Consider the following 27,890-nt stretch of genomic DNA (forward strand, 5'->3'; position numbering starts at 1 on the left):
TTAATTTCAGGAAGCAAATGCTTTTAACACTGCGCACTTACAGGCTTTTCAACACAGAGGCCTTAATATTTCCTGTGTTTCTCACAAACACAAAGTGAGCAGAACCCACTAGTGCACGTGGCTGCGTGGGCCATTCGGTCCGACTCAGAGCGTTGAGAACAGAATGGTCAGCGTGCTCCTTATTGGGGCACCTTTATTCCTACTCTGCTCGTGGAGTTTCTGGAAGCTCCTTCCTGCTGCACAGACTAAGAACAGAATGGAAAGGCAGTCCTTTGGGCTGCAACTCCCCACCTATGGAAGGTCCAGGATAAAACCTTTGATGTCATTTTCAGTTCCACCACTTCCCTTTAAAAAAAAATTTTTTTTTAAATTGATTTCAGAGAGGAAGGGAGAGGGAGAGCTAGAAACATCAATGATGAGAGAATCATGGGTCGCTGCCACTCTGTTCTTACGACCCTGAAATTCTTAGTTTCTGAGGGTTTCCCCACGCAGGAAAAACTATACGGGTCACAACATAAACAAGAAGCTGACCTTTAACTTAGTTATTCTCCCCTAGACTTGCAGGTCCCTGTGGCTTCTCGTGCCCTGAACACCCTCGTTTTGTCAACAGGACCAGTTACTGAAGGGATTTCTATTCTAAGTGGAAGTCCCGTGTTCACGTCTCCCTCCTGACTGGACTGGGTAAGGACCAATGGCAATGCCCACACGGACGCTGGATGCCAACTGCAGGCACCAGGGCGTCCCCATCTCGGAGCCTAGACTCCCCAGCTCCCACCTGCCGGTCAGCGGGTGCTGCGGAGGGAAGTGAGGCCCCACTCTCCCAGGGAGGGAGGGTTAACTTTAGAAAAGCCGAGGCTGAGCGAATAACACTGGAGAGACAACTTCACCAGACCCTTTCTCTTTGCCTGAGATTTCTAATGCTATAAAAGGAGCACTTCTTACAGTCACTCATGATCCTTTTAAAATAGACGTACGTGGAGAAACTCTATGAAGCATTAACACAGTATCCAAAAACATGATTTTATTTTTTATCTGTACATAATCTACTTAATCAACATATAAACGCCTTCCCAAAGCCGGACATTAAGCTCCCATTCCCACCAGCTCTCCCCCCCAATCTCTGAGGACCTCACGTGTCCCCTCTCCAGTCAGGGGCTCAGACGTCCTCTGAAAGGGCGGAGAGGGAACAGCTTGGGCTGGCAGGCCTCGTCTGGGCTGTGATCTCCCGAGGGGAAGTGCACACAGGCGAGGCCAGCTACGCTCCAACGCTTTGCTTGTGGACACCGATGGTTCATGAAATGCCCGTCTCTGCTCTCCTTCCCCCCCCCATTAAACTGCAGAAGCCGCCCAGCTCCCGGGCATGTAACGCAGCAGCCGACTCGGGCACGAGCCTCCGTTTGCCAACCTCTGTTCCAAACTACCTCCCAAACCCGGTCACTTCACAACTTCAAATCGTTGCTCCCCAGAGACTTGAAGTAACTGCTCACAGCCTCATCAGTCACTTCCGCCAGGCTGGCCGGCTTCCACTTTGGACTCTGGTCTTTATCTATTAAAACTGAAGTGAAGAACAAGAAACGTCAGTTCATTTCTTGCTGAGTCACGATTCTAATTACCGAGTGACAAACGCCTGGTACGAGGCGTGGTTTTCCAGCACATGTCTTTCTGCAAAGTGTGAATTTGTATGTGCCTGTTCCTCTTAAAAGTGAAGCCCCACAGATTCCGGACGGGCGGCCACGTGCTGATGAGGACCGCATGGTAGCCGCCAGCCCGGGCCTCCGAGTGAAGCCAGGGTTCGGGGCTAGAAGCCCCGTCGTCTTCCGGCAAAGCCTTCGTGAAGGAAGTCTCCTGTTGTAAAGCAGCTGGACCAGCGCTGGGGTGACTGGGAGGACAGCAGGAGGGAGGAGGGTCTCCCTCACCCAGCTGGGGTGAGGGAAGATGACTGAAGGGAGAGGAAGGGGCTTACGCATAACTCAGTGTGGACCCTGCCTCTGCTGAGCCCTCCGCTCACACAGCGCTGAGTCAGCGCAGAGGGCACCGGCATCGTGAGAAGCCCCTCCAGCCTCAGTGGTGTCATCACTGAGTGCAGCCAGGAGACCCCACAGGAGTGTGAGCGCACGGCGTCTGTAAGGCCCCTTTAAGGGGGGTGCCAGCTTCCGGCTGCCATTGGGGACTGAGGGGGCAGGCAGGGCCTCTGTGGGGTTTCTTAAGTTGTCGCAAAGCCGTGAAGGGAAGGGGCCGCGCTCACATGGCCGTGGCGGGCCGTTTGAACCATGTTTACTAGTAAAACGTGCACAGTCCCTGTGAAGAGTGGAAACATATCAACAGACAAACTCTACATGAACCAGACACCGCCTGTAGGGTTCAAGGTAAATGATGAGAGCAGCGATCTGGGACCAGGAAGCAGGCTGCTGGAACGGGGGGGGGGGGGGGGGGGAGGCATAGTTAAGTGTGGACACCGGGGTGCAGTTCAGCTGCCTGGCTGTGAGGCCCCAGCATCAGCATCAGACCAGTGAGGGTGCTGACCATGATGTCATCTTCCCAGCCAACCTGAGCTGCACATCCGGGGCAGTGCCCATGCCAGCAGCCCTGGGACAGGCTTCCCGCCAGGACCCCCGGGCCCCCTGCCAATGCTGTCTGCCGCCCAGACGTCCCCTCAAGGGCACAGGAAAGAGTGATTAACTCGGAGTCTATTCTATTCCCAACGAGCACTTTGTCAGCAGACAGGCAGCCTGCATGGAGGCAGCTCCGCCCGCAGGTCCCTGAGACGCGGTCCGGTCCGCCCACAGCTGCTCTGCTAGAATGACCCGCTTTGCTTTCCCCGACGCCCAGAAGTCTGCTCTACACGCTAACAACAAACACCTCTGACAACCACTCCCCTAATTTGTTATTTTACTTAATTTGATGACATATTTTATAATTAGCAAATTAACGCAAACATTTGATTATGCAAAAACACCGAACAGTTTTCCTGAGAACAGATGCTACTTTCCGAATAAAAAGGTTATGGTGGTTAACGAGGGGCTATCCTTTCTCCTCAGTAAAAAGCAGCCTGATAAGAACCTGCATTGTAATCAGAATTTAATGTAGCTCGGTTTCAACTCTTTTTCCTTAAAATCACAACAGTGTATCTAAAAGCAGCACCTTTCTTTTTTAAGTTTAAGAAGGGCTGCTCTCACATAAAGTGAAGGCTTGGCAGCAGAACCCAAGCACACGCAGATCCTCCTCAAATCAGAAGTCTAGGCTCTGATCCCACGTTGCTGGGAATTAGTGGGGGAAATGCCTATTTTATTGGTTTCTGTATGACCTATGACCTCCTCCGACTCAGGGCCATGTGCCTCTGAGAGGGTTTGAGCCCAGGCTCACTTCAGATAGGAGATCAGGCCAAAAGCTCAGAAGTTCCCCACACAGTGCCCGGTGTTGACCGAAGCTCTATTCAGGCAGAGCGCATCCAGTCTTACATGAAAGTGATCAATAAAAACAACAAAACCAGACATGAAAAGTGCAGGCAGAGGGAACACTCACAGAAGTAACAGCTATGTCTTTAGGGATATGGGCATCTGCATAAAAATTATTGCAAATTTGCTAGGAACGAAAAAATCAACCACTTGCTTCTTCTAAGTATACTGGCTTTGAAGATGATAATCAAAAGTATAAATTAATAAAAACATTCACATATTTTACTAATTATGTAGTATGGCTTTTCTCCTGCATTGTGCGGAATAAACGTACCTCTCTGAGGCTTCAGCAGCAGAATGAGTGACAAGCTCACACTGCCTCTGCCTGCGACTTTAAAAGCAGGGTGACCTCTTACATATAAACTAGGGAGCAGTGAGCAGTCATGTAAGTTTTTAAAACAATATTGGATGCAATGACTTATCTCCCCTATATGCCAGTTGGTAATTTCTTAACACTTTGCAATCTGTATAAAAGTCTAATTTTCACTAATAAGACAGCAACCACCTTGGATGAACAGTGTGTGCTCACTCGCTCTGCTCCCGTGAGAGCCAAAGGAGCCAGCTGTCACTCACCTGCCCGGACGCCTTCGGGAAAGTCATGGCCTCCCTGGAAGACAGAGAGGAGGGAGAGCTGTGAGCGCCCTTGCTCCCGGCCACCTCTCTCTACACCCGCTGAGCTCCCCCTCCCACGGCCACTGCTGCCACAGCATCAGAGACGGACCGACGGGTCCCCACTCCACCACCACCCACCCCCTCTGCTCAAGTGTCTCCACGGCACCTGAGCTAACTGGCCCGCTGTTTCCACAGAGACATCCGGCCGTTTTCCTATCGATGGCTCCGTGTTTTGCACGCTCTACAGTGACCATACGTTAGCTCGTAGCTCTGAAACGGTAACACTTAGACCAATTCTCACCACACAAGCTTGGCTCAGCCGGTACTCCATGGTCAACACGTCCTTCAAGGTCTTTGAGGACCCCTCTGTGAGCTGCCGCAGTGTGATCTTGAGAGATGTTGGAGACATTTTATTAATTACCTGTTAGGAAAAAGCATTTGCTCATTTTAGACCAATAGTTCCTCTACTGTCTATAACAAACCAACTGAGTTTGGGTATAAATCATGTTAAAATGTGCTCCTTCATACAGCACTTTCAGATGACAAAGTCCTAGCAAAGTCAGGCTACGCTTTAGGCTAATCCTGCCCAAGCACCAAGCAAACATGACAGTAAGGAAAAATCCATCTCTTCAACTGCTGAAACGGACTCAGTGGGAGGACCACTCAGCATGTGTGTAACGTGTCATCACTGGGTGTGCACCTAACACTATGCTTCTAACGATTAGTAAGGATGTTGAAGAAATGATGTCTCTCCCACAGTCAATCCTGGAGAGAAAGGGACCCCGAGATGTAGAGGACGTGGTGGCACTTGGCACAGGAACGCGGCTAAACCCCTGGGACCCACAGGAAGAGCACAGGGACCCGAGGACGCCCGGGGCGAGGCGCCACCCGAGAGGCTCGCTGAGACAAGCATTGGGACCCTCCTAAGATCCGTAAAGCATTTCTCTCATCTGCAAACGTTTCACCTGAGCACCAACGGCTATCTTCTCCTTCAGGTGGTTCTGGGTGGTTCTGGGGCGTCTACGTGGGCCAGGAAACCTCAGCGGGAGTTTGATCCCACGTCATGTCATGTCATGTCACGTCACATCACGTCACGTCACTCCCAACAGAGACGGGCATTTTGGAGCCGCGTTCATTCACCAGAGCTCCAGGTGAGCCGAGTGAGAAGGAAACTCGCACTTCCCGTGTGTGTGTGTGTGTGTGTGTGTGTGTGTGTCCCTCTCGGGATGGGCTTGCCGGGACCCCATTCTGCGTGCGGGACGATCACACGCCAGAGGGACAGAGGGCAGCGGGAGGGCATCCAGTCTCCCCAGCACCGCCCCCCCAGTCCAGGGGGGCAGTGCTCTCAAGGGAGGTGGTCCCTGCACATCTGAGCTGCTGTAAAGTGACACCAGATCGCCTGTCCGGCAAAGTGCTGCATGGCTGTTTGCAAAGGGAACTGCTAAGGGCACACTCTGCCACGTTGCCAAGGACAGTAATAACAGGAATACTAGTTTTTATACTGCTCTGGAACAAGAGAACCAACTTGAAGTCAGAATCCCTGAAACAGAAAACCATCATCTACATTCATGCAAACATTCCTAAAAGCTGTAATAACGTTAACGACTTTGTGAGTCAGGGAGAGACCGCTGTCCCACCTGCTCTGATGCGTGCCTGCCGCGTCTAGAAGTCAGAAAGCTGTCTCAGGGGTCTAACCTGCCGGCATGGCATTCCCACAAAGCGGCGCCTCCCGCTGTCGCCAGCCGAGCCGGCTGTGGAAGACCGTGCCCCTGAGACTGAGAAACTGCCTAGGCTCAGCGGTGGCTGGAGATGGAGCCTTGTGCTAGTTTAATCAGTTTGGACTGCCACGCGTCCAAAACGGAAACCATCCCCACACGCCACGATATTGTGAATTTTATTTAAAAAATCAATTTGCAATGAATATTATAAAAATAAATATATTACTCACAATCCGGGTGTTCTTGAACATTTTCAGCCGAAAATTCTCACGAAAAATGACTTTAAAGTTGGTCAGGGCTGCCACTTAAGGAAAACATTTTGTTATAGACGTGCGTGGCGTGGGGAAGGTCCGCCGCTTGCGTCTATAGACGCTTATGGCGCACAACGGGTTTAAAAAGATTTCTTTCTTTTTTTAATTAAACCCACTGCTTAGAACAAGGGTGGGCAAACTTTTTGACTCGAGGGCCACAATGGGTTCTTAAACTGGACCGGAGGGCCGGAACAAAAGCATGGATGGAGTGTTTGTGTGAACTAATATAAATTCAAAGTAAACATCACTACATAAAAGGTACGGTCTTTTTTTTTTAGTTTTATTCATTTCAAAAACGCGGGCCGTAGTTTGCCCATGGCTGGCTTAGAAAGACCATATATTGAGCTGTTGCTCATTAAGCAGAACTTACAGATCAATGTCACACCTGTAACAAGCTGCAAGTGCCCGTCCCTGGTGCTTTCCCCACAGAACCAGGAGGACCCTGGAGGGGAAGCGTGCCTCGGGCTCCCCGTGACGGCCAAGGGCTGCCCTGGCATCGGCAGGGAGACACGGCACTTGGGTTTGGTGAGGTTTTGTGGGAACAACAGTGGACTATGCCACCACCACAGAAACCTGCCCCCCAGGAGGCCTCCCCGTCCAAGAACCCACCTGCTCAGGGCAGAAGTGACCCATGCTTTACCTTCAGCTGCTCCAGGGCAAAAGGCGAACCATCTTGCTGTAAATTTTCAATAATCTGTTCCACGGTGTTGGCGGAGAAGCAACTGTAGGAAAGGGGACACGTGATGTCACATTAAGATCTCTCCTCCTGTGACAGCCAGAACCCCGGCACAGCTTCCCCTCTCCAGGCGCAGGAGCTCAAACACCGCTCCACTCTCGGTAACGCAGAACAGGGCCTAAGACTTCTCTTTGCATCTCCTGCATGTATTCTTTGTAAGTAATGATATCAAAACTGAAAAATTGGTGCTTCTAACTGTAGAGACGGTTGTCTTATTTTCCAGTAGTTTCCCTCCTCCTGTGTTAAGCCAGTCTGTCAATCTCTCAGATCACTCACTAAACCACTGGCCGAGGGCTTAATACATCAGACCTTCAGGGAAGATGACTTTACAAAGATAAAAGGTAAGTTAATTCAATTATTTCTAGCCTCTTTCCCACTTAAAAAAAAAAGATGTTTTTCAGTAACATGAGTCGGTGCGGCAGGTTACCAACAGAGTGGCCCAGAAGCTGTTTTCAAAGGTAAGTGAAATAAAAGCACTGTGCTCTGCAGTTGCAGAATCTGGTGCATCCTCAACACAATGGCATTCCATTAGCAGGTCCCATTGCCCAGCCCCGGGGGCAGGGGCACCTGGGGCTCAGTACCTGTTTATCCTGCCCAGGTGCTCCTCCAGTGCGAACGCCTTGCCCTCATCAACCTTGGACTGTTTGAAAACAAAAATATTGACATTCATTTGAAGTAACTCAAATCCTTTAAAAATCTTCAATCAGTTCATACTGAAGGATACACTATGTGACAGATTATCGCTTTCAATCCAATTCCATCCAACCGTCTCCTGACTGCCTACCACTGTGTTCAAAGCTCAGAGGTGTCTATCCCAGGCCACACCTGACAGGGTCGAAGGCCAAGTGCTCGTGTACTTTTACTTCACATCATCTCTGTGACACGTGTCCGTCACAGCGTGTCAGGAAGTTCAAGGACTGTAAGGACCGGGAAGTCGTCCTGCCCAGCGCCACGTGACGCAGGCATCCCGCCAGCTCCCTGCAGCCGCAGAGATAAAACGACGCCCCGAGTGCGGGGACAGCTGTGGCTAGAATTGTGTTTAATTCTGGGCCAAAAATAAGCCCTCGTGTTTCTAGCTCTAATTCACCCTCTTCCACCTTCATCGTTCCTCACACTGCAGGGTGTGGCCTCACAACCCAGGTCCCTCTACTGCACCAATTCCAGTTTATCCAGGTCATTCATTTTTCTTTAATATGCTTTCATTGATTTGCGAGAGAGGAAGGGAGAGGGAGATAGACACATCAATGAGAAACATCGATCATCTGCCTCCTGCACGCCCCCTACTGGGGATCAAGCCCGACACCCGGGCATGTGCCCTGACGGGGAATGGAACAGGTGGCCTCTTGGTGCGAAATGTCACCCCACCAGTGAGCTGGATCGGCCAGGCTCACGGCCCTTCCTAAAGTGTGGACACACACCTTCGCTGCAGGTGTGGCTGAGTCCTAGCAAAGCACAGCACGACGCCACGGGCTCGTCTGCTTTGGATACGAGGCTTTTATGAGAGGACCAGCTGGGGCAGTCCCGGGCAGTCCTTCCAGGCTGCACAGTCACTCTCTGCACTAAAGTGTTTACCCCGGGCCACTGTGGCTGCATTCTCCGTCCCGCACTTAGGGGATGGTATTTCGGACTGATCCAACTGCACGTAGCTCCACTGCAAAGTGTAACTTAACATGCACAGATGCTCAGTCTCACTCATGGCTCACAGCTGCCCACAGCCTTGGAACATAGCAAGTACCTTCCGTGTTAATATCTGGTCTTTTGTCTTCAGTGCCCAAAATAAAGGTGAGACGGGTGTCTTGTTTTCCATAACAAGTCCCTCTCGGCCACAGCACTGTTACTGTTAACGAGGGGACTCTGGAAAGCCCCGAAGGACAGGAGGGCTGGTTGCCAGGGGAACGACCTTGGATTGGAGTTGGACTCAGTCCCCACCCTGACAGCTCTGCAGACGCTTCCTCTGTGGCTTTTAGAAGGCTGCGCACATTCATCCACATCCACGCACCACAGTGCTCATCACCGCTCTCCAGCCACTCGCCCTTCCCCGGGATTAAAACCTGAGGTTAGAATACTGACAAGGTTACCTTTGCATGATACGTTTCCAAGACATCTGCGATCTTTTCTTTGGAAGGAGATTTCAGGGATAACAAATCTTCTTCTAACAGGCTCAACTAAAGGTAAAAAATAACAATAATAAGGGGGGACAGGAAACAGATTTGAAACACCACAGTAACACAAGGCACTTCAGAAACCTTGTATTCTTTTTTGAAATTCCTGTCTTAAAATGATGATGCTCTCTCTTCAGCTGAGCTACTGAAGGAGGTTTTCACTGAAGTTGTGCACACACGTTCCACACGGCAGGTGTTGTCTTGCGAGGAATGAGTAAAGGTGGGAGAACTGAAGAGGAGGGATTGAGACATTCATCTTCGTTCCCCTCTGGCTACTGAGCAGGTGAAATGCGGTACCACAACCAAAGATCTGAACTGTACACTGTAACGGACTTGAACTAAAATGATCCCACGGAACTGTGGCCGCTGCAGTGGCCGTAGGCTCTGTAACACGGCCACACTGAGCTCTCCCCTGGCCCCTCACACACCTCCCCTGTGCTCCGTCAAATGGGGCTTTTCACTGTTTCCAAAACATAGCGGTGCTTGCTGTCCGAATGCCATGTCCCGCCTGCTCGTTAAATGTCTCCTCCATCCAGAAGGCCTCCCCTGACCACGCTCTCTCAAACCCAGGGGGCTGCGCTCCACGAGCAAACTCCGGTCCTTCTGTAGGGAGCCCTTCTTCCTGACCCAGTGACCTGCATCTGTGGGAGGAACCTGAAGCTGGGGAGCTGAGACCCTTCCAGGCGGTCACAGAGCTTTAAGCACAAGGTCCAGGATTCAGACCTCAGCCACCCACTGCCTCCCATTCGATATGAGTTATTCCAACAACACAAGATGCAATCGTCCAAGTACTTACCTTTTCAGAATCTACAAAGTGTGTAGCAATTCCTGCTCTGTACACATCTCTTCCTTTCAGCCTGAATCCTGTTAAGGCAAGGAAGTAACCCAGTCTTCCCTGAAGTCTTGGCAAGAAATAGCCTCCGCCCACATCAGGGAACAGTCCTAATTAAATAACAAAGAGAGAGATGCATGTAACTCTCTCTGCTCTAGGTGAGACCAGCACTGAGCAGTACTCGTGTATGAGGAAACCACTGTGGCCAGGGCAAGAACCATAAGGAAGGGTTACACAGCCTGGCCAGTGTGGCTCAGGGGGTTGCACATCACCAAAAGGTTGCCAGTTCAATTCCCGGTCAGGGCACATGCTCAGGTTATGGGTTCTATCCCTGGTCGGGGTGTATGTGGGAGGCAACCAATCAAAACATCAATATTTCTCTTTCTCCCCCCCCCCACCCCTCTCCTTTCCTCTCTCTAAAAAATCAATAAAATAAAAAAGGGGAAAAAGAAAACCAAAAAAACAACAACAAAAAAACAAAGAGGACAGCGTAATACTTTCAATAATAAAGATAAATTTTTTTAAAAAATGGTTCTACCAGATTATGCCCAGCAGACACAAGATGAAAACCACCCAATGTTTGCCAGTGAGTGAACGGATGAGCAAACTGAACTCTGTTCACGAGATGAAGTGTTATAAAAAATGGACAGTCTAAAGAAAGAGGGAAGAAAGGATCACACAGCACAGCCCCAGGACCCGCACCAAGCTGGGAGAGTGCCTGTTCCCGCCGGTCAGACGAGAAAGCATGTGATGCATGGAGCACTGAGCAGAATACAAAGAGGAAAGTAAGTAGCACTCGCCTGGGCAACTGCTCAGATCCTGCACCAAAACATCCACAATCTTGCAAGACTTACAAGGATCAAACTGTTTGCAAATGACTTAAGTCCTCCCAGAAGCAAGCTCACAAATATTCATAAGAAAACAAAACATCCAGCGCCCAACAAGGGCAAGTTTACAATGTCTAGAGTCCAATTAGAAACTGCCAAGCATCTTAAGCAGCAGAAAGATGCTACCCGCCCGTAGTGAGGTGATAAACAACCAATCAGAATGGACTCAGAACTGCCCTGGCTGGGGCGCTCGGCTGGTCGGAGCACTGTCCAGTTTATTAGCATAACATTGTTCATAATATCCCCTATTTCCTAATAGTTCAGATTACATTGTTGTTGAAGAAATTAACCAACTCTTGTGTGACACACAGCGCAGTCAAAATAAGTTGAAATAAAAGTAATTATGAAAATTTTGGGTTTGTTTTTTACCTATTGCAGTTTCTGGCATTGCAAAAAGAGACTTTTCAGTAGCCACTCGGAATAGCCCATGAACGGAGAGTCCGACTCCCTAGGCAAATAAGGCAAAACGTTTTAAAATACTATAAGAGAATAAAAACAAATTCGTACACTCAGAATATTATAAACAAATAATCATCTTTCTATTCCACAAGACTTGCTCTCAGGAGACAGACTGAGGGAAACCCTGAAGCACACAACTTGAGAGACCTGACTGGTGACAGTACCCGGCCTCCGTGTTTGCGACGGGTTTGTTTGGCTCCCACTCTGTGCCATGCTTCCCGTCCTTCCCCCCAGCCCCCCAAGGCCCTCTCATTCCAAACAGAACAACTGTGACTACCCAGACCACTGAGTGTCTGCGCGGGACCAAGGTCAGAAAAGCACCATCAAGCTACTCTAGGAAACTTCAGCAGCTTTAAGGAGAATGTTAGCACATCTTACTTATTCATGTTTCGTCAGATAAAATCAGCAATATCATTTTTCTCAGATACCATGGGGCCAACCATGTAACTCTTTAAAAATGGTTGCCGAAACCGGTTTGGCTCAGTGGATAGAGCGTCGGCCTGCGGACTGAAGGGTCCCGGGTTCGATTCCGGTCAAGGGCATGTACCTGGGTTGCGGGCACATCCCCAGTGGGAGATGTGCAGGAGGCAGCTGGTCGATGTTTCTCTCTCATCGATGTTTCTAACTCTCTATCTCTCTCCCTTCCTCTCTGTAAAAAATCAATAAAATATATTTTTTTTAAAAAATGGTTACTAAGACACAAGTTTTAGAAAATAAAAAGGCTGGCTGGAAGCCTCTGATTTGGTGAATGTCACTGTAAAGGGCAAACTATACAGTCATCTTGGAATAAACATAGTTGAATAAACAGGTATTTGAATAAAATAAATAAGGAGTATACACGTGATGACAAAGTATCAAAAAATTTATGTCAGTGTTCACACTGTAACATACATTTCCTATATATTTAGTTCTCATTCTTAATCCTTTGTAACCAGTGTACCCTAACTTTGACACCACACAGTTAAATGAGTTAAAACATGTAAATTATCTGAAACAATGTCAAGCACTTTGAGTTCTATCAGTGTGAACTCATTAGAAAGGGGCTCATTTCTATCTGATTATTCTAATTTTCCATTACATTTCCTCAGTTCAAGTTCAGCCATTTAAAAGCTCTTGAAACTTTTAAACCTTTTTCAGAAAATATTAAAAAACACATGCAATTTCTTATAAATTCTATGTACTATATATGCCAATCTTATATTTTATTTTATTTTTATTTTAATATATTTTATTGATTTTTTTAGAGAGAGGAAAGGGAGAGGGATAGAGAGTTAGAAACATCTATGAGAGAGAAACATCGATCAGCTGCCTCCTGCACACTCCAGATCCTGCAACCCTGGGGCAGGTGGAAGTTTAAATCCTACCCTCTGGCCTCCTACCACCTACCTGAAGCCTACCTTTTCCTGCCATGGAGACTCCCTCTGACCTCCCACTTGTTGAAACGTTTGTCTTTGCTATTGTCAGTGCCATACAATTTACCACTTGCTAATTATCTTACATTTTCTCCAACTCCACATCAAGTTATTCAAGGCCAGGGACCTGTAAGACTTCTTTGTAAGAGCGTAGACTCAAAGTAAAGATTTCAACTGACAAACGCCGCTTCAGAGAACGTCACAGAACAGCCACTGTCACTGACGGGAGCTTGTGCCACCGACAACCCCGGCCCCACATCCCCACTACTCGGATGCAAAACCCACCGACAGCCCAGGTTCTCTCCCGACGCTGTTGGGAGCGATCCGTTACTTATAGTAGAAAAGGGCTCTACATTTTTAAAAACAAGATTCAGTGAGTTTTATTGGTTAAAAAAACTGTTAATTCCAGACGCTAACACAGCATATAACATAAGTAAGACCATTTTCTTTTGGGTGGAGATAGTGTAAACAAGATATAAGTGTTGTATCCCAAACTTGCAAGGCTCTACAATCCAAACATAACTTTGTTTCAACAAGTTTTATTGTGTTATATTCATCGCTTCATTTCTGGTTTGTTTGGGGTTTTTTAAAATCATTTTTGGAGAGAGAAAGAGAGAGAAACATGGATTTGTTGTTCAGTTTATTGATGCATTCATTGGTTGCTTCTTGTATGAGCCCTGCCTGAAGACCGAACCTGAAACTTTGGCGTATCAGGACGGTGCTCTAACCAATGATCTACCTGGCCAGGACCTATTTCTGTTTAATAATTAACTTATTCTTAATACAGCTCACATAGTAATGATGAGAGTAAAACAGTCTACTTACCCCACCCATTGTAATTCCATGAATAAATGCAATATACGGTTTCTGGCAAGAATCTAAAAGAAAAAGAATTGTAATTAATTGCAATGTTTAAAAAAAATTTCCCCCTAAAAAAACCACGTTATATGAACTGAATATTTTCCCAAGGAAATTTTTGCAAGAAATATCAAGGTAGACTAAATGTGTGGCCTATAAAATGTTGTTCTTAAAATGACAATCCATAAACAATCCTGATCATCTGTTCATAATCATTTAACAACTCAACCCTGCAATTTGAAACAAATGGAAGCTTTAATTCAGCTATGAGAAATATGACTAACAACTGCCTTACAAGCCACTGATGTTTATATACACAGCTGTATTTTAAAGAACATAACTTGTTTTCTATAAATCTCAAGTAACTGGATACAAAGAGAAGTGAAGCATAAAGGAAAAAGCACGGACCAGAAGTCGGAAGGCCCAGACTGTAGTCTCAGCTCCGTCATTAACTGCCAATTCAACTATACTCAATAGACATACTGGCATTAGGCGTAAATATACTTACACACACGTTACATGCATATCTTATGTGTATATCATATAGGGTGTCCCAAAAAATGTATATACACTTTGAATGATTATAAAGTCAGTGTTTATTAACATACAGTTTGCCGGAGTCCATTCATTGTCTTCACTAGCTGAGTTTAAACAGAGACCCCCAAAAGCTAGTAACCTTTGAAGTCCTAGCAAAGGTCAGAACTGCACCACCCAGTTAATCTAGGAACCACCCAGTTAATTTAGGTAATAATAGCTGAAGCATCTTCACCTTAGTTCCCTTAATTCCCATTTATTATTATGTAAATCCTTGCTGATGGGCTAGTCTGCCTGTTAATGGGGTCACCTGCCTAAGGGCTATGCTATGAGTGCATCCCAGATCAATAAAAGCTTGGTGAGACCTAAGCACAGAGAGGAAGTCCTTCGGGACTTGCCCGCCTGGTCCCCCAATATTGCAAAATTATCTCGTGTCTTTTTCTTTCATTTGTTGTGCGGCTCCACTTTCAGACACCGAACCCTACTCCACGCAGAACGTGGAGGGAGTGTTACTCGACACAGTTCATTTTCAAAAGTTAAAAATACTAAAAACTACAGATATGAATAATTTTTTTGCCAATGCCTGTTTTCAAACTAATGACCATTCTGGTCCAGGCACAGCTGATAACACAAAGCAATGGGATCGCAGACATCAAGGGTCATTTTGCTCAGCGTTTGTGTGCCCTCAATTTGTCAACTGTCACCAGTTTTGTACCATAAACTTTATCTTTTATGTATCTCCATAAAAAAAAAAAGTCTGGTGGCACTTTAGGATACATTTTCTTTGCTCAAAGCTGAGTCTGGCTTCAGCCATTATCTCAAATCTGTTAAACCTGAAAAGGAGTGAAAATTAACCGAGTTATCAGCTGCTGAAGCGTGTATACATTTTTTGGACACCCTCTATATAATACATAGGTAAGTAACACATAGGTAAGTATGTAGTAAAACCTAGAGTGTGGTCTGGGAAGGTAGACTACGAATTAACCACAGCGGTGCTCTGCAGAGGGGTAGCGGCTGCCTCTGGGGAGAGAAATGGTGCCCAGGAAAGCAACAAGGCAGACGGAGCTGTAATGTTAAAACGTGTAGAATCCTATTTCTTTTACATAAATTGTAAAACATCAAGCAAAATAAAGTACTGATGCCTGCCCCTCTGGGCTGGTGAGCACACAGCACTACTGTGTTATTCCCTGTAGTTTAACATCTAATCCCAGGCTCTGGAACATCAACTATAGAGACGTTTCATCCCAAATTCTTCAAGAATTAGAAAATGATACCTCATTTTACAGAGAAAACTGGGACCCACATCTTTTGTTTTCCAAGAAAGCCAGCCCTATGATCAGAATCATGTTTTCATATCGACTGAATGACAAGTAGGTGAGAACAGCCTACTAATATGAAAGTGTGGTTTCGGAATGAGCAGTCCGAATAGTTTAATCAAATTTACTTATGACTGACACATAGCATATAAAAGATTAAATAAGATTATCTACTGATTATATTTTTAATAATTCATACTTTAATGCTGCTTTTCTTGATTCCATTTTCAAAGCTCTCAGCAAAGCACATACCAATGGCATTGTTTAGCACATATTCTTCTCTGAAGAAATCCTGACTTATCTTCCGGTCTCCCTTTACAACTTCTGAGATTGTTACCAAAAAAAGAAAAAAAGATTACAAATTTTAAAAAAAGTGTTTTCTAGTCAATAGAATCAAATGAAATAAATTTAAAATACTGTAATACTCAGTCCCGGGGAAAACTCTAGAATGATTTGCTAACGTTTTGAAATTGCCCGTGCCACAGACATGTTATAGTTAGCCCCAGATCCATAGTCCCATGTCAAAACTTCAAGGGGAAAATTCTTAAGAACTTCCTACAAAATGTTACACTTAAATTTAGAAGTTATGTATTGCTACAAAATGCACTTTCTTTTGACTGTTTTCTGTAGCACCTGAATAAATATGCGGTGGATATACATTTCTTTTGGTAATATATATCTGTTTTTTTAAATTTATTGATTTGAGAGAAAGAGAGAAAGGGAGAGAGGGAGGGGAGGGGGAGAAAAAGAGAGAGAAAGAGAGAGAGAGAGAGAGAGAGAGAGAGAGAGAGAGAGAGAGAACACACATGGATTTGTTGTTCCACTTATTTGTGCATTCATTGGCTGACTCTTGTATGTGGTCCTGACCAGGATTGAACTCACAACCCTGGCACATTGGGAAGATGCTCTAACCAAAGAAGCTACCTGACCGGGTGGTAATATATATCTCAAGTATACTATACATACACACGGAGAGAAATAAATACATACATAAATCATTCATTCATTCATTCATTCAATATTTCTGCCACTTTCACTTTCCCACGAAACATTTACTGAGCATCCACCGAGTACCATGCACTGTTTTAGGTGCTGCAGTTATGAAGACAGCAATGTAAGACACTGCCCTGAATGCAGACTGGAGAGAAGATACTAAAATACAGTGCTGGTGCGATGCTCACTCTAAGGCAGGTGCTGCAGGAGCAGGAGCAGGAGGTGCCATGGAAAGAAGGCTTCCCAGAAGACACAGTCTGAGCCAAGTTTGAACAACAGATGGGGATTTCCTAGAAAGTGATGGGGGGAGGGGGGGAGAGTTTTAAGTAGAGGAAGGAGTACCTACAAAAGCACACAGGCCAGAAAGAACAAAATCAAGAAAGAAGTCGTTTTAAAAGACTGAAGGAGAAACATAAAAGGAGAAGCTAGAGAGGGAAATGAGATAGTAAGGCCCTTATTTATTAATAATACAAAAGGAAATACATCTTCCCAAAGATGCTGCTACGGCACACTGCTGCCTGGCGTAATACAAAGGTGCACAGTAAATACCTGAATTATAAACACTACCAGTGGTTTCCTTTCTATTGCAACTGCCTATCCTCCAAGCTCCACCCACTGCATTCTTCCAGCAGTCACTGTCAATACCACTGAGACCCTTCTCTCTCTCACGCACACTGCAAGCGCACATGCCTCTTCCTGCCGTCAAGGCCTATGAGACTCACCTACTAGCACACAAATTAAATGTATGGTAGGTATGTTCCTTCTGTTATGGGAAAGTCACACAAACCTGTTGACTGTTTATAGTTTTAAACTAACTCTAAAGTTATCTTCCTTTAAAACGCTCCAAATTTGACTTCTTTTCATGGCTATTAAAAGACAGTTTTGACGTCTCTTGTCGTTCTGAAGCTTTCCCTGGTTTATGCCCCAAAACGCTCCTCTACCGTCTCCGCTCAGTGCTGACCACTCCTTGCCATTCTCAACGGAAAGGAGGGTACCCTGCAATGCATGCTGAAGCTCTTCTACCTCAAAGACCTTACACTTCCTTCCAGTCTTAGTCTAATCAATTACTTCCCTATAAAATAATTAAGTGACGTTCACAATATCATTTAAAAAAATTTTTGAGTGCCTACTTATGGTTCTGAACTATGATCTTTCAAGAAGCTAAATTTCTTGGAATTGAAATCCCTGTTTTATTTCATGTAAACTAGAATAATTCTAGAATTTGTAACTGTATTTCCAAACAACAATATCAAGTTAGGCTTTTATGCAAAAATAGTCTAAAGAAGCTAAAAATCAATACGTAAGGCTCTGCCCATCTTTAAACTACAAGTTTAAAGATGGGCAGACAAGTTAACTACCTGAGAATATATTAACTTTTTAAAAAATTCTAAAAAGTAACACCAGTGACGGAGTAGTAGGAAATCTTGCTAGCACTTTATCCGTTCTGCCGAGGGAGCACTCAGGGGCGAGGAGGGGCTGGTACCTCTGATGTCTCCCCCAGCACAGAAAGCCTTCTCCCCGGCGCCCTTTATGATGATCAGGAAGGTTTCGGGATCTTGTTCCCACTTCTAAAAAGAAGACAGAATAAGCACATTACGACCACAAACTCATTAAAGATGCATGCACTTGCACAGACACACATACTAACATGTGTACAGGCATACAGTGTATGGATAGACTACTTCTGCTCCATCCTGTGTATATATCCATACATGATATATAGCAGAACCTTTATAAAGTATATCCAGAAGAATGGATCCCAACTTTTCATGATGGCATCTGACATCTTTGCCATGACTTTTAGACAAACGTTAAAATATATAAATATATATATTAATATATATATACACACACACACATACACATACATACACTAGAGGCCCGATGCACAAAATTCATGCAAGAGTAGGCCTTCCTTCCCCTGGCTGCTGGCACCAGCTTCCCTCTGGTACCCGGAACCCGGGTTTCCCTCACAGCCCCAACTTCGTCCAGAAGGTCGCCCAGAAGGACGTCCGGTCTAATTAGCATATTATGCTTTTTATATATATACTAGAGGCCCGGTGCACAAAAATTTGTGCACTCGAGAGGGAGAGGGGGTCCCTCAGCCTGGCCTGTGCCCTCTCGCAGTCTGGGACCCCTCAGGAGATAACGACCTGCTGGCTTAGGCCTGCTCCTGGGTGGCAGAGGGCAGGCCCAATCCCTAGGTGCAGGCCCTGGTCGGCCTCAGAGCAGGGCCGATTGGGGAGTTGGGGCGCTGCCCCCTGTCATGCACAGAGCAGGGCGGATTGGGAGGTTGCGATGCCACCCTCAGTCACGCTCAGGGTAGGGCCGATTGGGGGGTTGGGGCACCGCCCCCTGTCACACTCAAGGCAGGGTCGATGGGGAGGTTGTGGCACCACCCCGTCACGCACAGAGCAGGGCCAATCAGGGGGTTGGGGCACAGCCCCCTGTCACGCACAGAGCAGGGCCCATCAGGGGGGTTGGGGCTCCGTACCCTGTCACGCACAAAGCAGGGTCGATCAGGGGGTTGGGGAGCTCGCCCCTGTCATGCACAGAGCAGGGCCCATCAGGGGGGTTGGGGAGCTCCCCCCTGTCACGCACAGAGCAGGGCCCATCAGGGGGTTGGGGAGCTCCACCCTGTCACGCACAGAGCAGGGCCCATCAGGGGGTTGGGGAGCTCCCCCCTGTCACGCACAGAGTAGGGCCAATAGGGGAGTTGGGGCGCCGCCCTCTATCACCCACAGAGTAGGGCCGATCAGGGGGTTGGGGCACAGCCACTCTCACATTCAGGGCAGGGCCGATGGGGAGGTTATGGCTCTACCCCATCACACACAGAGCAGGGCCCGTGGGGGGACGGGGGGTTGGGGCGCCACACCCTGTCACACACAGAGCAGGGCCAATCAGGGGGTTAGGGCGCTGCACCCGGTCACACACAGAGCCGCAGGGCGATCAGGGGGTTGGGGAGCTCCCCCCTATCAGGCACAGAGTAGGGCTGATCAGGGGGTTGGGGCACCTTCTCCTGTCACAAACAGAGCAGGGCGGATAGGGAGGTTGTGGCCCCGCCCCCTGTCACACACAGAGCCGCAGGGCGATCAGGGGGTTTGGGCGCTGCCCCGTCACGCTGATCCCGGTGCCGGGAGGCCTCGAGGCTCCGCTGATCCCGGTGCTGGGAGGCATAATACCCTTTTACTATATAGGATAGAGGCCTGGTGCATGGGTAGGGGCTGGCTGGTTTGCCCTGAAGGGTGTCCTGGATCAGGGTGGGGGTCCCCACTGGGGTGCCTGGCCAGTCTGGGTGAGGGGCTGAGGGCTGTTTTCAGGCTGGTGGGTGACTGAAGCTCCCAACTGCTCCTTTTTTTCTTTTTTTTTTAATTCTGGGCCAAGGCCTCTGCTGCTGAACGCAGGTATCTGGTTTGTTTCAGTTCTATAATCGAAACACTGTATCATCTCCAGCTCTGAGATCCCGGCCGGCTGAAAGCTGGTTTCTGGGGTTTTGTTTAGCTTCTATATTTGTTACAATGTTTCAAACTGCCAGCTCAGAGGCCGGCAAGGCAGGCGGGGAACGTTGGAGTCCTCCTTCACTGAAGCAAGCAAGCCTCATGTTCACTTCCAGCTGCCTGGCTGCTGGCCGCCATCTTGGCTGGCAGTTAATTTGCATATCGCCCTGATTAGCCAATGGGAAGGGTAGCGGTCGTATGCTAATTACCATGTTTCTCTTTTATTAGATAGGATAGGCTTAATACTACTACATGTTACATTAGCTTAGTAATCTAGTGAACAAATCCATCCAAAGGTTGTTGATAACAGAGCAATTACCTTTCTAGTGTGTTGCTATGGGGCTCCATCCTACTGACAAATTTGTAAGTGACAGAGTGAAAACACACAGACCAAATCTGAAAGTGGGGGCAGGTAAGGCCAGCTAAAAATTAAGTAGGATAAAACAATCAAGAGCCAATGTGAACTCAAAAGACTAGAACAATGGACCAATAAAATATTAGTTAACGAGAGACAGAAAAATCAACAGAGGCTCTATACATTCTACACTTCAGAATAAAAGTACAAATGCCCAAGGCAGAGGCGTAGCTGGACAGTTAGTGGAAACATGGAGTTCTACAAGGAATCTTCTTCTTGCTTCCACGCTGTCCACTCTGACCTGGAACACTGGATTATTTCTCTGTGTCACATTTAAGAACATATTACAAGGTATTCCAACAGACAGCAAAATGGAAGAGACTCGTCAGATGAAGAATGAAGAACAGGTGGCCAAGGAGAGCTAGCATTTGTGGAACGCCATGTGGCTGACCGTATGAGGTGCACTGCTTGGCTTCTCTCCACAGCAATCCTGAGGTGCGAGCACCCTACTTCACAGCTGAGGAGAGGGAGGTACACGCAATTGGCACTCTCCTTCGACACAGTTAGTAAACAGAAGCCCAGGTTTCAAGCACAAGCGGTCTGACTTTAGTGATGATTTCCCTGCACCCGCAGTTCACTTAGAATAGAAAAGCTTATGTATAGTATGACCTTCCCCAGTAAAGGCTGGCCACGCAGTTACAAACAGTGGTCTTCAAATCAAAAGGCTGCTGTCATGTGGAAGCAGAGTAGATCTGTACTTTCACACGGGCCCTACGAGGCTGACCCAGGATCACGGGGTAAAAGCGGGGAAGGAAGAAAGAGTGGCAGGACAAAGAAGAGACTTACAGCCACGGGAAGAGGAGGGGCTCTCCTGGGGCAACGCCCTCCCGGCCTGGGTGCTTTAGGGGAACGCAGGGCCAGCACTGAAGCTAGGAATCCATGGGCTTGGGCGCCGACCCCAGGCAGTCCAATGACTCCATGGGAAAGAATGCCAGAAATGTACTATAAGGTACACTTTTAAAGCAATCAATACAATGGCTGTAAGAAAATGACCAACCTTTAGCTGTGGGTAGATCTGCCGGATCATGCTCAGATTCAGTGCGTTGAGGGCCTTGGGTCTGTTCAGGGTTATCACCCCTGCGCAGCCCCTCCTCTCCAGCAGCACCTCTCCCGCTGCATCCGTGTGGGCGGACAGCCTCTGTGTAAGCACATGAGAGCTTTACATCGAAACAGCTACAGCAAATCAAAGCCTTCACACAGTGCTAAGGTAACCGATCACATGGGTAACTGAGCACATCTGACAAAGACTGCTACAATTAAAACAACTATACACACCTCTTACCTCTTAAATTTTACTTCTAAGTGAAATGAGTCAACTTGAACGATGAAATACTGAAATACTCTTTAATCTTTTATTGGTTGGTACACCAACCAATATATTAGCTACTTAGAAAGCAAAGATGAATACAGAGGGCAAATAATTCAGACTACAGTGGCTACCAACAACTTGGAAAAAGTTGATATTTGAGCTGGGCCTTCATACATGCCAAGGAAAAAGGGTGGGTGAGAATGCTACAGAATAGTACATGCAAAAACGTAGCAATTAATATTTGAAAATATTCACTGAAAATAAACCTGTGCAGAATAAAGGCTGGTTGAAGAAATGAGTGCTGGGAAAGTAGGAAGGAGCAGTGTGAAGCCAGATTATAAAATGACAGGCTTACATGTCATAGTTATGAAGAACTTGCCTATACGCTCACATAAGGGCCGCACACACCGTGACTTAATCACCAGGTCTCACTGCTCATGTAATAGAGGACTGACTAATGTTAACACCTCGAGTTAACGTTTCAAACTACATAGCAATTCCCAGGTCTCCGCTCACACCACCATCAAGGCTAATGGCACCGCCCACTTCATACGTTCCTTTAAGGACAGTGCTTGATCTTCACATGGGAACAAAGTGCAATATGAAACTGACAGTCAGCTTAAACTGGAAATTTTTAACTGGAGAATGAATCCTTACTAACAAAAATCTAATAAAACACAGAAACCCATATTTTGACAGTATTAAGCAATATCTTTTTTCAAATATATTTTTATTGATTTCAGAGAGGAAGGGAGACGGAGAGAGAGAGAGAAACATCAATGATGAGAGAGAATCATTGATTGGCTGCCTCCTGCACACCCCCTACTGGGGATCGAGCCTGTAACCTGGGCATGTGCCTTTGACTGGAATTGAACCTGGGACCCTTCAGTCTGCAGGCCGACGCTCTATCCACTGAGCCACACCAGCTAGGGCACACAAAATGTTTAAGTCCTCCTTTATAAAATCATGTTGTATAGTTCATGTTGGACTTGGCTGCACAGGATGCCTATTTATTTTTGACAGTTATGCAGTCTTACATGTCAATTTATCAGTCCCATACTGAAAAGCACTGGGTAATTTCCACCTTCTGCTATTACAATGATGCAGGGATATCTTTAAGCATGGATCTCCAAGGACTTGGGCCAAGCATTTTTGGCGGACAGTTACAGAGGGTGAGACTTTGAGCAAAGAATATTACAGAATCTTTAACGTTAATGCCACTAGAATGATGTAAAGAAATGATTTTTTTCCTGCTTGAAAAGTTCCTGTCTTTTTAAAAACCTGAAACTACTGGTTCATTATATGCCAAGCATTAGGCTAGTTTTTCAAATGAAGCATAGTATTTATTATCCATAAGCACTCTACGGTGGACACCATTATCCTCAGTTTATATATAGTCAGGAGGAGGCTGAGAGAGACCAAGTGCTCTGCCCACGATTAAGTGGGGGCCCATGAAACCCAGGCATTCCAACGCGAAGGTCGGTGCTCTTATCCACAGCCTGCCTCAGGCCAACTCCTGCAAGCTATGTTGGTCACGTCTTGACACTGTACGATTGGGGAACCAGGGTGTACCAAGGTCAAAGGCACCTACCAGTACTTCTCTTCTTCCCGAACAATGGCATTCTAAGTTACACCTCATATCTAATAATGCCAGCAAAGCCAAGTCCAAACTTACCAAATGTTGCAGGATGACATTAGTCCTTTTGAATGAGTTAAACCTGAAACAAATGTAGAATACAATGAACACAATAATATGAGAAGTCACATTTCAATGTATAAATACTATACACATTGCTTTAGTCTCTTCTGAATGGTATTAAAACAAGTTGTGTGTTTTTTAAAGGTTTAGGTAGAAGAGGGCAAAGGGGGGATAAACGTGACCGAAGTGGACCTGACTTGGGACGGTGAACACAGAGTACAATATACAGATGATGTATTAAAGAACTGTACACCTGAAGCCTATGTCATCCCAATAAATTATATAAATTATATTTTTTAAATGTCACCCCAATAAATTCAATAAAAAATTAAAAAAGACTTAAGTCTCATTCATTGCTGATAGAAATAACTGTATGGCCACTTTGTAAGACAGTTCGGCAGTTTCTACAAAACTAAACATACTCCACCATACAATCCAGCAATTCCACTCCCTGTATTTACCCAAATGAGTTGGTAACATTTTCATAATAAAACCATCGCTTAAGTGTTTATGGTAGCTTTATTCACCAGAGCCTAAACATGGATGTAACCAGAGGTCCTTCAATAGCTAAAAGGATAAACAAACTGTCATTCCACAAAAAGGCACAGAGGAACCTTAAATTCGCACTGCTAGGCAAAAGAAGCCTTTCTGAAAAGATATGTACTGTATTGTATATTCCACTTTACTGCCACTATGGCGACAGTAAAAAGACCAGAGGCTGCCAGCAAGAGGGAAGAACAGGTGGAATACCTGGGATGCTTGGGCAGTGAAAGTAGTCTGTATAACTGCAGTGGTGGAGAGAGCAGCTGGATTTTAAATGAAACCAAGATGGAACTCATCCACTAGGACCCACTGTTCAACTGATTCGGAAAAATGTTCTCTGCATCCAGATAGGCCCAGATGTCCAGCAGCGAACATTTCATCACCACGAAAATACTGACTCGTTCATCAGAAAGACAGAATGCAGTGAGGAATCTGAGTGAGAGGGAGCCTGGAGGCGGGAGGGTTAGCTCCTGCACAGCTAAGAAAACACTGCCAAGTCTTTAATCAAAAATTACTTGTCTGCCCGAGGTCAAGTGTCATTCCCAGAGACACACTGCACAGAGGCCCAACCGCAGGCATCACAGAAGGAACCCCGACCTGCACGTCAGGTGTTTGCTCTTTGTAGCTTGTGTTAGGAACTGTGAGGGGCTAGAAGTACCAGAAGGAACTAAAACTGAATGACCCTGCCTTTTTGAACTTTGCCAAAGCACGAGGCAAGATCCTACCCTACCACTCTCTCATGGTCCCCACCTCAAGGCGGTGAATGTGGTGTCTCAGGGCACCCATTTGGCCAGGGCCAAGAGGATGAGCGGAACGCAGACCACCTGCGGCAAGTCCCTGACCACAGAACTTGGGCCGTACAACTGGAGGTGGAGAAGGCAGGCACACTTACCATCATTAACGAGTGTGAAAACAGACCTTGTTCCAGTGACTCTAGGGGACAATGTCCACTCACTCACAGATCCCCAAAGGGCATGAGCACGCTCTCTTATGCGGGACAAGGTGGGGATGTGGGGTCTGTGGGGCCTGGGACCCAGCGCTGGGTCTCTTAGGGCGGTTACCGTTTCTCCTTTGTACTACAGCTGTGGATTCCAAGGTTGTGGAGCTGCCCCTGGTTGAGTGATGAAGGCTGGGATATGTATGTCCGCTTCCCCTCAACCACATGCCAGGTTTGGAGCCAACGGGAAGGAAAGAGAAGACCATAAACTCAGAGTTACTTGGGGACTCTGAATACTTGAATACGAGTATGAATCGGAAGAGAAGTAATATGATGATATAAAACCTGGTGAGGAACTTAGTGGTAGTTTGGTTTGTTTGCTTTCTGCTTTGGTCCAGAGGTTTCTGTGGCCTACGAATGCAGCGCTCAGTGAATTACACTTGCATTTGTAGGTTTTTATTAACTTCCTATGAATGAGATAAAATTCTGTCTCACAAATAAAACTGGGACTTGACGCTAGACCTGCTCTCGCTGTTTACTCTCCGCGCTGCAGGAAGTATTTGAACTGTTACGTAAAACTTGCCAATCTGGCAGCACATCTTTAACCTTGCGCGGGCATTTGGGTACTGGCCTCATTAAGGAATTCAAAGTTGTTCTGACTTAAGGAAGAGAGCACTTACGTTTTCTGCTGGTTAAAACAGGTTCCAAAAAGATAGAATTAAGCTTCTAAAAAACGTTAGAAATGGTGCTCCCAGGTAAGTGTAGTTCAGATTTTAAATGTCCATATGAAAATCCTACTTAGAAAACATCCCGAGAGAGACTAGGGTCTGTCGCTTCAGCCTGAACTCTGGGAATGACACGTTTTTAAAAGCACTGATTTTAATGACAACTTGTCAGCGCTTTGGGACCAAACACCTCTCTGCCTGTGCCCACCTCCAGAGTGTCTGGCTTCACTGGCCTTGGCTGTGTGCAAGTCTCCAGGTGATTCTAATGTGCATACAAGTCGTGGCGTCACCGGGTCAATTCCGGTCAAGGGCAGGCACCTCCACTGCCTTGGTGGGGGCGCATGCAGGAGGCAACCAGTCAATGTGTCCCTCCTACATTGATGTTTCTCTCTGTCTTTACCCCTCCCCCCCCACGCTCCCTAAAAAAAAAAAAAAAAAAAAAAAAAATATCCTTGGGCGAGGATTAACAACAGCAACAACAAAAGAATATCTAGTAGTCCAGATGGGCCAGGGGATAGCAACAGAACCTAGAACAGTGCCTCTCAGAACAAGAACATAATAGTAAGTGGCGCTGAATTCATGAAGCAAATTGGGGCCAAATCTTGAAACCCAGGCGGGGACGTTCTAGCTCATTCCAAAGGCAGGAGCGCGCCCCTCCGCGAGCTCCGGAGCAGAGGACCGGCAGGCGCCAAAGGACACGTGAGCAAGTTGCTAAGGCAGGCGGTGGGTGCGGACTCCGCACGGGTGGAGGCACGGCCAGCAGCCAGGTTTCTGTAAAGGTGAACTAGTGACACATTTGCGAGCGCTGCCTGAACTCCAATCGGCAGGAAGAGACAAGAAGTGGGGATGTGGGAGAGCTCCCACCGCTTCGGGAATCTAGGACGGTGCCCAAAGTGCAGGTGCCAAGTAAAGGCTGCAACGCGAGATGGTTCTGACTAGCACGGGCGCTCAGGATACATCAAGGTTTATAGAAATAAAAAGTTGAAGTTACCATCAGAGAGAGGTGCTTTATTTGGGAACAAGACCAGGAATGTCCCAGTGCTGAAGTGGTACCAAAGCTCCCCCAGCAGGGCAGTGGGGGTAGGAAATCCGGAGGCCCCTGGGCATCGGGGAGACCCCAGGGCATTGGGGAGGCCCCCAGGGAATTGGGAGGCCCCTGGGCATGGGGAGACCCCAGGGCATGGGGGAGCCCCCCTCCCCCATCGGGGAGGTCCCTGGGCAAAGGGGAGGCCCCCAGGCATCCGGGAGGCCAGATATCACAGAAAGTCACCCAACCACAGCAGAGCCCTGGCTCCTCTGGGGAGCGCCTGTGGCCCCCTCTCTGAATGCATCTGGGGGTCAGGCTGTGGCCTTGGGCTGTGGCCTTGGGCTCCGGCCTCCTCTCTGCTAGGGCCTCACCCGGAGCCCTCCCACTGCCCAGAGCTCACCCGGCCAGTCTGCCCTGACATGCGGGTGGGACACAGCCCACCTGGCCGCTGGGAAGGACAAACTCCCTCCCTTCGTCAAGAACCGTCCCTCCCGTTGGCCGGCAAGGACAGGGGGGTCTGCCCACGCTCAGGGCGTCGCAGCGCCGACAGCACGGGCTGGAGTCTCAGAGCCGCCAACCCCCCTGCGAGCGGCTCGGAGGCGGGGCCGCTGATGTCAGGGCATTAACCACAAGGAGCGCAGTTCCTCGGGCATCTTCCAACAAATGTTGCAGAGCAACGGCCCTTCCCCAGGCCAAGAGCACGCCCCCGCCCGGCCCCGGGCGGCGCCCAGGCCGAAGAACCCGAGCTCCGAGCTCCGCTGTCCGGTCCACGAGCCGGTTCTTCCGGGGGAGCGGGGCCGGAGGGGCGCAGCCCACCCGCGGAGACGCCTGCTCCCCCCGGGCTCCCGGGCGCCGGCGGGCGCTCGGACCACCGGCTGCTGAGCCAAGTCCCGCCTCGCGCCCCGGGCGCCCGGGCCAAGCACGCGAGAGTGCGGCCTGCACGCCCCGGGCCCGTCCCTCCGGGCGGACCTGTTCGGACAGGGAGGAGAGCGGGCCAGGGAAGGAGGTGCTGCAGGCTCAGGACGGGTCCAGGTGACGCCTCAACACGGGGCCAGGGGCGCGAAGGCGGCCGGGGCGCCCGCGACGGGACGGGGCCGAGTGGCGTCCCCGCGGGCGACTCGGAACCTCAGGCCGCAGGGCTCAGGCCGACACGTTCCTCCCGCGAGCGCGCCGCCCGCCGCCCACTCACCTTGACCCGAGGCCCGACATCTCCCGCAGCCTGAGCTCCAAAACACCAGCGAGCACACGGCCGGGGCGGCGCTCCCACAGGCTCCTCCGCCCCGTCGGGCCCGCCCCCGCCGCCCCGGCCGCCCCGGCCGCCCCGCGCCCCCGGAAGCAGATGACAGTCCTCCAGGGGGCAGAGCGGCCTCGGGGATCTCGCGTGACGCGGCGCTGAGGGCGGGGCGAGAAAAGCTGTGTAGAAAGAGGGTGGGGCGGGAGGCGGGGCGGGGGC

The 27,890-nt window shown here is 48.1% G+C and overlaps 1 protein-coding gene across 2 annotated transcripts; it reads right to left on the reverse strand.

The window, feature by feature from the left end:
- Window positions 1–1,006: 1,006 nt before the first annotated feature.
- Window positions 1,007–27,768, reverse strand: HIBCH (3-hydroxyisobutyryl-CoA hydrolase). Of its 2 annotated transcripts, none has more exons than XM_070421693.1 (14): window positions 27,627–27,768; window positions 23,182–23,224; window positions 21,195–21,335; window positions 17,769–17,853; window positions 15,545–15,616; window positions 13,410–13,462; window positions 11,083–11,161; window positions 9,791–9,858; window positions 8,911–8,997; window positions 7,414–7,472; window positions 6,737–6,818; window positions 4,369–4,488; window positions 4,029–4,062; window positions 1,007–1,555 (listed from the first exon to the last, which is right to left on the reverse strand). In XM_070421693.1, exons 1-14 carry the CDS (start codon window positions 27,644–27,646, stop codon window positions 1,440–1,442), a joined length of 1,059 nt encoding a protein of 352 aa, XP_070277794.1. In that variant the 5' UTR covers window positions 27,647–27,768; the 3' UTR covers window positions 1,007–1,439. The 2 variants fall into 2 exon arrangements, with proteins under 2 accessions (XP_070277794.1, XP_070277793.1); XM_070421692.1 differs by having other exon boundaries at window positions 9,791–9,936; window positions 27,627–27,767.
- Window positions 27,769–27,890: the final 122 nt, after the last annotated feature.

Source organism: Myotis yumanensis, unplaced genomic scaffold (assembly GCF_028538775.1).
Source record: "Myotis yumanensis isolate MYYU_CA2020_CCGP unplaced genomic scaffold, mMyoYum1.0.hap1 SCAF_8, whole genome shotgun sequence".
Classification (NCBI taxonomy): domain Eukaryota; kingdom Metazoa; phylum Chordata; class Mammalia; order Chiroptera; family Vespertilionidae; genus Myotis; species Myotis yumanensis.